We start from the raw sequence: 13,524 nt of genomic DNA, 5'->3' as shown, positions 1-13,524 counted from the left end.
CACTTTTCCCTCGTTTACAACAAAAATATTTAAGTGTGTTAAAATGCCAAGTTTTGCTATTTGGCACCTCACACAGTATTGCTTCTGTAAGTGGTTTTTATTGGATAAAACTACGTTGTCTCTCAGAGGATTTACATCTTTAGAGCAGTGAAATGGACTTTACATTGGGGAACAACTGCAACAAGACATATTTAAGTACACTTTGTTGGATTTGTTCTATTTTTTAGGATTTAATTTCTGTTACAAAAATATAGAACAATTACCTCTTTCCTTTAAATGGGATGATGGTTTCCCACATGGACATTTAACACCAAAGACCAGATTAAATTCGTTTATTTGGAACCCTTCTCCAAATCACATCTGTAATTTTTCCATTTCACAAAATATTTACAAAAAAAGATTTTTTTTCTCTAAATGTTAGCTGTTGTAACAGCTCCTTTTTAGGATAAAGAACCGTTGCTTACATCTTTCTGTCCAGTCTCGCTCTTTTACAAAAAGTTCATGAAAAAGTTTCCTCCCACCAGTTGTTTTGTTCATACACTCATTTTAAACAGCTTACAGTTTTTCCCTCATTGATCTTCTTTTTGAGTGCTTAAAAAAAACAAAAAACTCTTCCTTGCATGCTTTTAGCCGCAATCAGGAAGCCAAGACCTTGTGTGCTTATTGAGAGGAAGTGACATCTTTGCCCTGCAGGAAATACAATTACAGCATCATTAGATCATCCAAATGCTTGATTAGTTTGGTCTGTTGAGTCTTGCCTTTTTCTCTACAATCAAATAGTCTCTGTAGACGAGCATGACACATGTAGATGTACCAAATAACACAAAGCCATAGCAAATCACAAAATGGATACAGTCTTGATAATCTTTTCTGTCCTTCTATGGCAGCAGGATGGAGTGCTAGGTACAAGTGCAGAATTCTCAAAAACCCAGGACTGGAGTTAACCAGCCCATCTGATGCAATTCTGCCGTCTCTCTGCAGGTCAACATCTGGAGTCCCGGCATAGGAAGGCGCCCACAAGTGCATTGTGGGTGTTCCAATGGAAGAGCCTTTTGTGTTGAAGCTGTACAATCCATCCCTGAACTCAGCAAAGAAAGGAATAAGTGCCAAGTTGATTAAAAATCAAGAGACAGGAAGGAACTGCAGTCCCTCTTTAAAAGGATCTATCTATCAAAGTCAGCTATGTGGAGAAAAAATATGAAGCTAATAACATAAGGCAGTTGGCCTCGGTACAACTGGAGGGGCAATTATATCAGTGTGCTGAAACTGGAGAGCTCAACACTGCACGGTATCGTTATTCCTCTTCCCTTTAGCTTCACTGAGAAGCCATGAGGAAGCATGAGAATATTTTCTTGAAACAGTTTGTTTCCAATCAGTCAACTAGTCTATAAATAATAATAATAATTAAAAAAAAAACTGCATCTCATCTTTTCCTTTACAGACTTTTCTTTATCATCTTTTGTTTGTGTTGAATGCCGAGCCAAGCTGTACCACAGTGAGCAGCTGGCTGCTTATCCGTTTCGCCTATAATACAATACATGAATCACTGATTGAAAATAAAGGAAGAAAAACAAACTAGAGATAAACCCTGCCCCCGAATGTGTGTACAGATATAAACATTTATTCTAGTGTGTGTATAGTGTATCTGCATTTTCCCCTAGTAAATAAGTAGGTAAAGATGTGCTATTTGGGTGCCTGTCTCTTATGTGTGTGTGTGTGTGTGTGTGTGTGTGTGTGTGTGTGTTTGCAGTGTTAACTGGTGACGTAGTGCTTTGTAGAAGGCTGCCCATACAGCCCGTAGAAATCTGCATGTCTGTGCGTCTGTGAGGCATCTATCCAGTCCCTCACTGCCAAGCCCTGCATGGATGGACCTCCAGAGGCCAGACCAGGAGGAGGGGGGTAGTCCTGGGGGCTGACCCAGGGAAAGGAACCTGAACGTGGGTATGGAGGATGGCTGCGGTGGCCTGACACGGATGGCACTCCAGAGCAGTAGCAGTTATCCATAGTACACACCAGGATCTTCCGGCCCCCGTACTGAGGGAGCACGGCCTGCTGGGAGGAGTGTGAGGAGCTGCTGCCTCCGGGAGGAAAGTGTGAGGAACCAAACACGGAGCCTGAATGGTGACTGGTCAACGAGCCACTTCCACTTCCTGCGCTGCCACTCTCGCTGATGTGAGGCGGGGCACAGGGGCCGAGAGGCTGCTGATTGGTGGACTGGCCTTCTCCAGAGGCGGAACCGGAGCCCAGGTAGGGCTGTTTTGCTAACGACGAGGAAGATGACGAGGAAGAGGAGGACGAGTCTTTAAAACCTGGAGCTGCGTTCTTCCCAGCGCTCCCATTTCCCTCTGGGAAGGCAGTGGAATGCTTTCGTTTCTCTGCTCCCGAGCCCGAGCTCTGACCACTGGGAAATGCAGGAACAGACTGCAGGAACGTCGACGGAGGAGTAAGAGGAACTGAGAAAATAAGAGGCGATTAAAATAAAACCACCTTCAATGACATGCAGTAAAGCATGAAAGGAGTTTTTAATTCTTACCTTCAAGTGTTCTTTTTAAGCTCTTCTCTCTTTTAGATATCTCGGATAGAAATAGTTTAGAGTTTAGATTCCCGACTTTGTAAGGAGGGAGACTGCTGCCCACACATGCCTGAGACCTGCAAAAGGTGCGAAAAGACATGCAAATCTCAAGATAAGAAGTCTGGAAGCACTGCCTCTAAATGACAGACCCCATGGCACAAAAGAAAAAAAGTATTAAAAAAAAGGAGAATCGGACATTTTTAAAGAACTGTACACATTTGTTCTCTCACCTGTCTGTGAGGATTTTAACAGGCTTGGTGTTTTTCATGAAGCTCAGCTCCTCCGCCTTACTGAAAGCAGTGTGGATAGAGCTCAGCAGCTTCTGGGCTTCGTGGCGCTGCTCTCCAAGTGCCAAAACCTGGGCTGCATTTTCCTGACAAAATCGAGCCTGAGCCCGATCCAGAGCCTCCAGAGTACGGCCAAGATCCTCTTCAAGGAGCTGGTGCATCCGCTGGTACTGCAGGCGAACCTCCTCTTTCAGCTCACACACCCTGTCCTGTAGGGGAACAAAAAAAAACAACAAAAAAAAAAAACATCAATCCACTCAAAATTAAAATTAAATGTGGAAAATACGGCTGGCAGAACATGGCGCTTTAAACGTACCTCCACCACACACTTGTCAGAGTCGAGTTTGCAAAGCTGCTCTTCGATCTCCTGCACTCGCTCCTCCACGCACTCCTGCTGTCTTAACAGGTTTTGCTGAGAAGCAAGAAAATAAAAAAATTTTAAAAAAGTGTTAGGCTTTGGAAAGTTTTGACCTCAGTTAGCCACAAGCATCCCCTCCCCATACCAGAGATATTAGAATCCGGGAGCTGGCTAATTTAGTCTCCATCCAACACACAATCCCTGAGGGGGAGGAGGGAGGGGGATGCTGTCATAGCAACCAACAGCTATTTTGTGTTTGCATTGGTGAGGGAGGACCAATGCTGGGAGAGCCGGGGGCAGCGAGCAGAGATAGATAAATGGGCAGAAAAAAAAAAAAAACCAAAAAAAAACTCCCAGCAGCTCCCCTCAGTGTTCCTCTTCTCCCCTCTTCTGTCCGGGAACGTTTTTCTCTGAAATGCATGGATTTACGCAGTGGAAGCTGCACTGAGCTGTGGCAATGTTGTGGCAACAGCACCTGTTATTTTTGGGATGATGATAGCATGTAAACAACAGGAGACAAACGCTCAGACTCTCATCGGCTCAGCTTGTGTGGGGAATGAAACAAGAAACGACTGCATGAGATCAACAATTCACATGGTCTCCCTGAAAGCTGGAATGCCATTGACACAGTTTGGCTGACCGTCCTTGTTAATATTTAATGTAAAATGTGAATATTCCCTGTTAAACATTTAATGGTAGGAGAAGCACACTGACAAAATGGTGCAGAGCAGGATTAGCTAACCCCCTCCCCCCCAAAAAAACCATCAATATGAGCTTACAATGGTGCTCACAGCTTGTGACCCTTATTTAGCAGACCTGAACCAGGTGCCAGTGCCAGGTACCGACAGGCATCATTCATCTCCTCAGTAAACCTCTGCATTAGTTTGATGAGTCTGTACAAAGCCTGCAGGTTCTTTGACTTTGTAGCTGACAGACATGTGCTACTATCGATATATTTGCATTTCACTGTGATAGTTTAATTGTACCACAAATAAAAAAAAGAGTGGACACTATATCGACATCATGCCTTTTCTTTGTCTTAATATGCTAAGAGGGCGCAGGGGATGGATGATTAGCCAGCAGATAAACCGAGCAAATCATTTAGGATGATTGATTGAGATGATTTTAGGGCAAAACTATTTTTCCAAGGTTAAAAAATAGTGATCGCCAGCGAGGTCATTTTTCTTTCAGACAAATCTATTTCAATTTTTAAGTATGCTAAAAGAAAGTAATCAGAGACCATCCACATTTTAGCTTAAATGTACCATCATGGTTGCACAGTGGAACAGTGGTTAGCACTGTGGCCTCACAGCAAGAAGGTCACTGGTTTGATCCTTGGGTTCGGTCAGTGGCCTTTCTGTGTGGAGTTTGCATGTTCTCCCTGTGTATGTGTGGGTTCTCTCCGGGTACTCCGGCTTCCTCCCACCATCCAAAGACATGCATGTTACGTTAATTAGTTACTCTAGTTACTCGCCCATAGGAGTGAGTGAGTGTGTGCGTGAGTGGTTGTTTGTCTCTGTGTGGCCCTGCGATGGACTGGCGAGCTGTCCAGGGTGTACCCTGCCTGTCGCCCAAAAGGCTCCAGCTCCCCCGCGACCCTCAGAGGTTCAGAAAATGAATGAATGTACCTAGCAAAAAAAAAAACTAGCTGTAGTTCCAGGTAGATGAAAAGTGAATTGTGAGCCATTTTGTTTTCAAATGAGCTTTGTCACAAAAAGTTTTACCTTTAGATGAATTATGCTAAAAACAAGCAGCAAATTAACTGCCTACATGCAACAAAACTAAAAGAAATATAAAATATTCCTTTGGTCATCAGTCATGTGAGTAAAATTCTTCATATTAGCGGTTTTTTTGTATTTGAAAAAGGCAAAAATAACTAAAAAAAAAAAAAATTAAAAAAAAAGATTGCAAGGCTTTTAAGAAATTAATCCCCAATTCTGCTGGTTCTAAAAATCTTTACTGGATGCTAGAAAATTAGCAGGAATGAGGATTTTCTTTACCACCATGGATGAATTTGTAATCTACATGTAAGCTATGAACTGTACTTAAAATCTGTTTTTTTTTGTCTTTTCTGACCAGTCAAATCAGCTTTACTTTATAAGCCACTTCCAGCCATTAGCAAAAACTCTCACACAGCCCTTCTGAAGCATTATCTACACAGTAGCACTTATTACACACATTTCTACACTGATGAGCACATCAAAGGCAATGTGAAGTTCAGTGCCTTGCCCAAGGACAATTAGACATGTATTCTGGGAAAGCTGGAATCAAATTACCAATCTTTCAACTGGTAGATGAACGCTCTTCCTTCTGAGCTCCAGTCCCTCCAGTCGCTCCAGCTGGGTTTGGGATCATTGTGTTTCATTTAACTACATTGTATTTACATAACTATTATGTTTTTTTTTTTGTTTTTTTTATTGTTTTGATTATTATTATTTTTTCCTTTATTAAGAACATTTGTCATTAAATGTGCTATATAAACTAGGAATGTTAAAGGTGCTTAATTTCAATATTTATCGTATTAAACAATTAATTGAAAAGAAAATCCTTAATAATCTCTTTTAATAAAATATGTCTCAACCATGATGGCAGATCAACTTCTGAACAGAGCAACTATAAAGCTTTAGTCTTTTTTTTTCCTTCCTAACATCCTCTGTTAATAAGATTCTTTTGCACAGATGTATAAACAGAAAATTAATTGGATATACAGACATGTATACATGAAGATATCGGAGTACTGGGGAGAAATCTGAATGTGTAAATCCAACTGACCATTTGGGGTTGGAAAATAAAAAAGGAAAAAAAAAACAGTTTTGCTTCACAATTTTAAAATTGATTTTCTTTTATGAAAAAAAAAACTTTTTTTCAAATAAATAAAAATAATCCATGATAAGATTTTTGTCATTTTTATTGATCTTTTTACTTTTCTTCTTAGGCTTTATTGCCTAATGGTCTGGCTAATGTGTTGTTTTTTCCTAATTGAAATCAAGAAAAATGACGGGCATAATGTTTTTAATCTACAAAAATCAGCAATATCTAAGAATTGTGAGAATCGCAATTTAAATTGAATCGGCACCAAAAAAAAAACGGAATCGAATCGGGACAAAAGCATATTGTCACTGATCATAATCAGATAATGGCAGATATCTGATGAAGCAAATCAGATTTTTGCTGTTTACATGATCCCTTGAATCATCTGATAACTCCAGAAATCAGGAAATGATCAGACTTATGGTGTGCATATAAACGCCATCTCAGATGTAAATCCTAATATTTGTAAAGATAATTTCTCCAAACACAAAACTCTAATGCTGAGTCTACAAACAGAATTACCTCAGAAAAAGATCTAAAATCTAAATAATGTGAAAAGCCATTTTGAATCTGGACCAAAGTGTGTACCGAGTGTCACCACCAGGCTTTAAGAAATAGACTGAATCCTCATCAGTCCATCCAGCGAATGATCAGTTGTTCACATGCTGAATGTTTCTTCACATGCCATCATCATCGTCATCCTCATCATCACCACTTACAGTCATTCCAACCAAGAGCAGCTGATTTTATCATTAGCGATAGGGCAGCTTTTAAAAAATCCTGCCTAGTCTTAGGCCTCAGCAGCACATGGTTGGGAATCATTGCCCTAGATAGCTCTCTCTCTCTCTCTCTCTCTTACCCACACACACACACACACACACAATCAGCGTGGTTAGATCCAGGACGGTGACCTGGTTGTGCTGACTGATTGAGTTAGGCTCTGAGCAGAAGCCAGAGGGGTGGGGGTGTTGGTGGGTTGGAGAGCAGGGTTGAAGGAGTCGAAGCTTTGCGGCGGGGGTTGGAGGGCGGGGTTCCAGCTAAATGTATGGGATACCTCTCGGGGAGGGTGAAAAACAAGGGGAGGGCACTTTTTAGCTGTCATATCCCCACAGTGTCTTTTCCATCAGAGCTGTAGAGGAGGCTCCAGAGGGAAGGTCGGCCCTTGCCAGAGGTGGCTGGTGGCTGGCGTGAGGGAGGTGAATTTGGGTGGGTGGGGGGCTTTAAAACAGAGGTGAAGAGCAGCGTGAGGGCTGTAGGGGGATGTATCTGTATGTGCACATTAATCACATTCATCATGGCGGATATATGGGCACTCCGTGTGATGGGGAATATTTTAAAAACATTTAAGGATTATAAAAAGCTGATATGATGGGGGCCTTAAATCAGCCGCATTTCATTATCTTCCTGTAATTTACACAAATAGTTTCTCCAGGAAATCGTTCGAAGTGGAGGTCAGCGAGATGACACCTACATCAGATCGCCCTTTTTTTTTTTTCCTTCCCTATTAAAATTTTACTTATTTAGTTGTTTTATTCTTATATTTAAAAACTGTAAACTAAAGAATAAATTCACATCTGTATCTTGTTCTTCCTCCAAAAAATAAAAGCTAACATGCTATATGGATGCTTTTTCTGGATGATTTCAAAGCAAGTTTACCATTTTGCAGATGTTCTTTTTTTTTTTTTTTTTTTTTTTATAATTCAACCATTCAACTTAAATATGCATTAATCAGATTAAATACAAAGGCTTTAATCAGATTAAACTGATGAAGGTATTTGGAGTAAAATTTTAACCACGGTGTAGTAAAAGTGCAAAATACAAACAACTTATTGAATGAAACTCTGTTGGAGTTTACAGAATTAGATGACCCAGTTTTATTTAATTACTTTACACTCAAACTGGGCGATAGTAAACTGAGCTTTTACTTAACTAAAATATTTGATAATGATGCTAATCTGCACATACACATGATAATTTTTCTAATTCTGACAGCTGATTTGATAAGTTTACCCCATTGAAGATGGGAAGATACAGTAAAAGTCAAAGAATTGGTTGGACCTACCTAGCAAATGGATGTTTCCAATCATGCTGAATATAAAGTATATCTAATAGTTGTTTTTTTGTTTTTTTAACCACGACAACTGGTGCATTCATGAAATTTTTTTCATTTTTTTTAAAAGAGAGAAAAAATGGTTTGTTTGTCTGCTTATAACAATATAAAGCAGCAGAGGTCAGTGGCAGAAAAGAGGTTTCTATAAAATTATCATGCAAATCTGAAGCCAACTTCCTAAATGTAGCAAGCAAGGAATGTGAATGAGGCATGTTTTCATTAACTTGAATAGATGTAATTAACCAGACTGGTGGTGTCAGAACGGGGCGTAGCACTGACTTTATTATGTGGACATAATAATAAATGCTCTATATGAGGAAAGCAAACGTTTTCCAGTTAAACAATAGATAAAGTGATTAGACAGGAAAGTTAGGTTTTTATATCAAAGTCAACTGAAACAGGTGTTTTAATATTTCCTTGAAAAAAAAATCCATATTAAGCTTTTTTTCTTCAAAAAAGCAAGTTTGTTATTGTTGTTTATAATTCTGTCATTTGCCACCGTTTTTCCTCACGCCCTATTTCAATTATACTTTTTTTTTTTTTTTTTTTTAATAAATCGAGAGAAACAGATATTACAAAGGATAAATACTGAGACAAAAAGCATGTTTTCCATGATAGATGAAAGAGAAAAAAAACAAACGACGTCCACGTGGGCACCACATTGCCACTGATCACCGGAGTCTGAGCAGACATTTAATCACGATGACTGCAGAATCATCTGACATCAGAATAAATATTGAATATACATTTTTGTCACTGGAGACTAAATCCAGAAGCTGCGTTGTTTCTAGTCCAGTGTGGAAGGTAGCACGTAAAAAGCCACATTGCAGCCAAGGATTTTTTTTGTCACCAAATCTAAAGAACACATTAAAATGAGATCAATGAATCACATCCAACAATTAACATAAAAACTGATTAATCCTTGTTTTTATAACAAAGTACATAAATATTAGATTTAATTTTTAGCTATATTTGGTCTTTATTTTGATTGCCATTTTCTGATATTGAATAATAAACTGATGCAAACGATAATAAGACTGATATTAAAGCTGATACCACTCAGACTGCTTACAAATAGTTACAGTGCAAGTGTCCATTACACCGTTTACCCCATTTCATTTCCAGCGGCTAAATATTGAACCCAGAGACACATGCATTTCACCCACAATCATTTTTATCTCAAATGAATGATTCTAACAAAATACTCCTTTTTTCTTATTCAACAGCTGATAAAACATTGGATGAGACTTAACATGATTATTTTATGTCCCAGAAGACAATTTAGCTTTAATAAAAGCGGAATCATAGTATGACCAACAGGAACTACACCCTACCGTGTCATGGTTGACATCTAAACAGGGTGTTGGGGTGAACTTAATGACTCACTTGGCAATGACGCCTTTGTGGTTCTCCACCTGACTAAACTGTTCCCTCTCACACCAAACAGAAAGGGGAGGAAAACCAGTCCGACCTCTGCTGGAACCAGAGACGTTGAGTGTCAAACGCCCAGGAAGGGAAGAGGTTAATAAAAGAAAACAACAAAAAAAAAACAACCACCAAAAAAAAAAAAAAAAAAAAAAAAAAAAAAAACCTAAGTAGAAAGCAGAAGCAAGTGACGAATCACTTTAATTCCTCCTTCCTCTCGACTTCTCTGCCGCCCACCCCCCACCTCCCAGCCTCCCAACTGGCGATCCCTGAGCTCGGATGCACCTGTGCTGGGGAGATAAGGCCCTCTGAGGGCCCCTCATTGTTCCACCCTCCACTGCATTGTTTGTCATTCCAACAGATGAGAATGGAGGCTAGAATGGATCACAACTAAAAAAAAAATAAAATGCGAGACCGAGTCAAAATACTCCAGATGCAGTCGTTTCAAAGTGTCTTTCTTTTTGTAAAAACACTCACATTTAACATCAGATCTAAAAAGAAAAACCTCCATTTTAATTCCTTAGCATGGCAAGAACGACATTCAACTACGCCCCCCCCCCCCTTTGCTCCATTGACGTTTGACAACAGAGTGGATGAAAAATGACCTCGCCTGGCTCGTGTGATGCCTTTAGAAATGCACTTAGGCGCCACTTATTGATCACTGATGAAGTCAAGGCAATTTATTTAGAAGCACATTTAAAAAAGGAGAAGGACTAACCAAAGTGCTGCACAACCAAAATTGAAAACGGCTGAAGCAACACACCAATTTTTCCAAGTAGGGCTGCAATAACTGGGTATTCTCACAGTTAATGGTTTGGGGTATGTTGTGTCAGCAGGTTGTGGAAAAAGTGTCAGTTTCCCAAATGTCGAAAACACAAAAGTATTCAGTTTACGCGACTGATAACCAAACAAAAAATACATCCTGCCATTTTTGCTGAAGGTAGTTTTCTTTTAATACATAATAAACTGTTGTTTCAGCTCTACTTGCAAGATGTCAGACATCCTACCGTGTTTTTGTTTCGTTCAGAGTCTGAGCATGAATAAAATATGAATTCAAAGTATGGCTGGTTGTTTAAAGTGTGTGTGCAGTATTTGGCATGTCTTACTCTGATGTCGTTGCGTCGCAGCTCCACGTCGGTGACGGCGTGGCCGTGGCTGGGGTGGCAGCGTGCAAAGCAGCAGTACTGACACACTGCCGTTTGCTCGGCCTCGCAGTGGTACAGCCTGTATTCGTCGTGTTGCGGACAGGTCCAGGCCTTCACCGCCTCCGCCTCCACCAACAGGTGCCCCAAGGCTGAGCACGGCTGCTGCAGGTGTGTCTGGACGTGGGATTGGCAGCATGGGGCGTTGCAGCGCAGGCAAACCTTCACTGCTGGGAGCGGTGGGCCTCGGCGACACAGGATGCACTGCAGGGCTGGCGTGGTGGCCTTCTCCACGCTCAGGGCGTTGTACTTCTCCACTATGTTGGATAGTTTGTGGTTCTTCTCAAGGCTGGGCTTCTGTGTGTAAGCATGATTGCACTCAGGGCAGCGAGCCAGCGAGGAGTCTTTGGCCCAGGCCTCACTGATGCAGCCCCGGCAGAAGTTGTGCTTGCAGGGCAGCTGGATGGGATCCGAGAACACGTGCAGGCAGATGGGGCAGATGAGCTCCTCCTCAAAACAGTTCCTCCACGTCTCAGCCATGTCAGAGGCCATCGTGGCGCAAGCAGGCATACACAAAGAGTTTTCCACTTATCCCAGACCTCTAGGTCTCCGTCTCTCTAATGAAACCTGACACTTTCTCAGAATGAGCTGTGACAAAAAAAAAAAAAAGAAAAAAAAAGATAAAATGGCCCAATGCTTGTCCTGAAAGATCAGTCTTTTTATGTCAACCCTTGTGGCCAAATTAGACGAGTCTCCCTGACAGATGAGTATTGCTTATTAATGCAGCAAGAAGGCAAATTCCAGTAAAAACTGACCAAGAGGAGGCCTCAGGCAAAGATGACAACACCTTGGTGATTTCAACACATAAAACAAGAGGCTGACGTGATGCAGATTACAGGAAACAGTGCTTTCCTTTCCTCTAAATCACACAGGGCCTGCCTTCACAGCTTCTGTGTGTTTATAGGCCTGCTGGTAGCCAAAAAGCCCGTGTGCTACAGGTAAACCATGAAAATGCAAACAAGGCACAGAGAATTCACTATCTACACAATAACATTCAATCACGAGATGAATCTGTCTCTGTCTGACACATGAAAAGACTCTTGATCTTTTTCTGCTGCCTGCTCAGGCCCTTACCTTAAAGAGCTTCCCCCCACTTAAACGTCGGATTATGATTGACTGTGGACCAATTCAGACCAACAAACGAAGCATGAAAAGCATTAGAAAGGACTGCTGGAGCCCACACCCTGATTACTATTCACACACAGGACGCTTTTTTTTTTTTTTTTTTTTTTAAAACCTGAATCTGTTTAATCGAGCCCTCAAGGACGCTTGAATCCTTCAATAATCACAACGCAGCGCAATGCTTTTGTCCGATGAATCATAAATAAGTATTCAAGGAGACTCCGCCAGTGATTTAACTAAACATGCAACCAGCATCGGCTCGGCAGTAGGCAATGAAAAGCTGCTGTAGTGGTCAAATGGATAACACAGGTACCTCCGGTCCATCAATTAGACATAAAAGCGACATTTCTATTTGATGAATAACCAGCTATGTGGCACAGCTCGCATATCTGTACACAAGGCCTCGGCTTTTCTACCAGTTTTCTATCGACAAAAAAAGGGCCCTATAATCCCATTAAACTGGAAATCATACCCGGGCCATCATTTCGAGGCTGTTTACTGCATAGTTAATCGTTTTTAATGGTCCAGTCCAGCTCCTGCGCACAAAACAAAGGGTTTTAGGATCCGCAGGAATGTTGGCTGCTGTTGCGGAGCTGTTTGCTTCCCCCCCTCCATCCGACACATCTATCAAATCTCTACCCACACAAAGATTACTATCATTATTTTTTCCAGATCTATCCTACCTTTACACTTTGGTCTCCACCGTGTACATTTATTAAAAGCCTCAGCCTTTAGCAGACAACATATTCATCTACTTCCTTATCTCAAATTAAATCGCGTAAAATACCTCAGACGTCACCTTACCATTTTCTACCATAGATCAGGTACATATAAACACCGGATAGAGTCCATTTCCAAACAGGGATGGTTGCTGCTAATATAAGCTATAGTCATATTGTTTCCAGGCTGCCATATTTATATATTCAACTAATAAAAATACACAAATATACCCTCCTGATCTTAAAGGGGACGTCGCGTTTCTGTCCTTGTTGGGGCTAGCTGTCATCAGCCATCTTGCAAATCCTCTTCTTTTTTTTTTTCTTCTTTTTTTTTTAAGAAAAAAGGAGTTATCCGCCGCTGCAAGCTGTTTCACAAAAGCTGCTTTTCGATGTCTGATCTATATACAAATACATCAACGTAAAGTATCGTCATTTAAATAAAAATAAAACACATTTTTTTCGGTACTGTAGGTCCGGAGCAGCCGTCTGGATGGGGGTATGTTTGGTGGCCGGATGTGTCCTGTGTGAGTCGACTCCGTGGTTCATAAAAATCCAACACGATTGTGAATAATAATGTGTGTTTTCTCCCCCCTTTTCTTTCTGTCTCTATCGGCCAGGCTGTAGGGAGAGGAGAAGAATGCAGGCGAGCCGACTTAAACATGTCAAGAAAACCTGAATGAATCACGACTTCCGCTTGGGATTTAAAAAATAAAAGCGTCTTTCGACGAAGAGGGCAGACAATCAACTAGCTAAATGCTCCTTTTGTGAGGCAGAAGATGAAACTGTAACACATTTATTTTCCGATTGTGTGAAAAAAATGTTTTTAATTGTTCTCAAATGGTCACCTATTTTATCGTCTGAACCTTGTGTACTCCTTTAAGCTAATCAATATCATTTTCTATTATGAAAACCCCAACA

General features: G+C 40.9%; 1 protein-coding gene across 1 annotated transcript; it reads right to left on the bottom strand.

The window, feature by feature from the left end:
- Positions 1–302: 302 nt before the first annotated feature.
- trim8b (tripartite motif containing 8b) lies at positions 303–13,199 on the bottom strand. The gene is made up of 5 exons (XM_079261512.1): positions 10,670–13,199; positions 3,176–3,271; positions 2,803–3,068; positions 2,534–2,649; positions 303–2,453 (listed from the first exon to the last, which is right to left on the bottom strand). The coding sequence occupies exons 1-5, from the start codon at positions 11,273–11,275 to the stop codon at positions 1,753–1,755; spliced, it is 1,785 nt and encodes a 594-aa protein (XP_079117638.1). The 5' UTR covers positions 11,276–13,199; the 3' UTR covers positions 303–1,752.
- Between the last annotated feature and the right edge of the window lie 325 nt (positions 13,200–13,524).

Source organism: Telmatherina bonti, assembly GCF_933228915.1.
Source record: "Telmatherina bonti genome assembly, chromosome: 21".
In the NCBI taxonomy this organism is placed as follows: domain Eukaryota; kingdom Metazoa; phylum Chordata; class Actinopteri; order Atheriniformes; family Telmatherinidae; genus Telmatherina; species Telmatherina bonti.
Note: the sequence above shows the minus strand (reverse complement) of the source record. Positions and strands in the feature narration are given on the sequence as shown.

Coding starts and splice junctions, on each gene's coding strand:
- trim8b (XM_079261512.1), bottom strand. CDS start 11,275: ATGCCTGCTTGCGCCACGATGGCCTCTGACATGGCTGAGACGTGGAGG. Junction 3,272..10,669: donor TGCGACGCAACGACATCAGA/GTAAGACATGCC, acceptor CTTGCTTCTCAG/CAAAACCTGTTAAGACAGCA. Junction 2,650..2,802: donor GTTAAAATCCTCACAGACAG/GTGAGAGAACAA, acceptor CACCTTTTGCAG/GTCTCAGGCATGTGTGGGCA.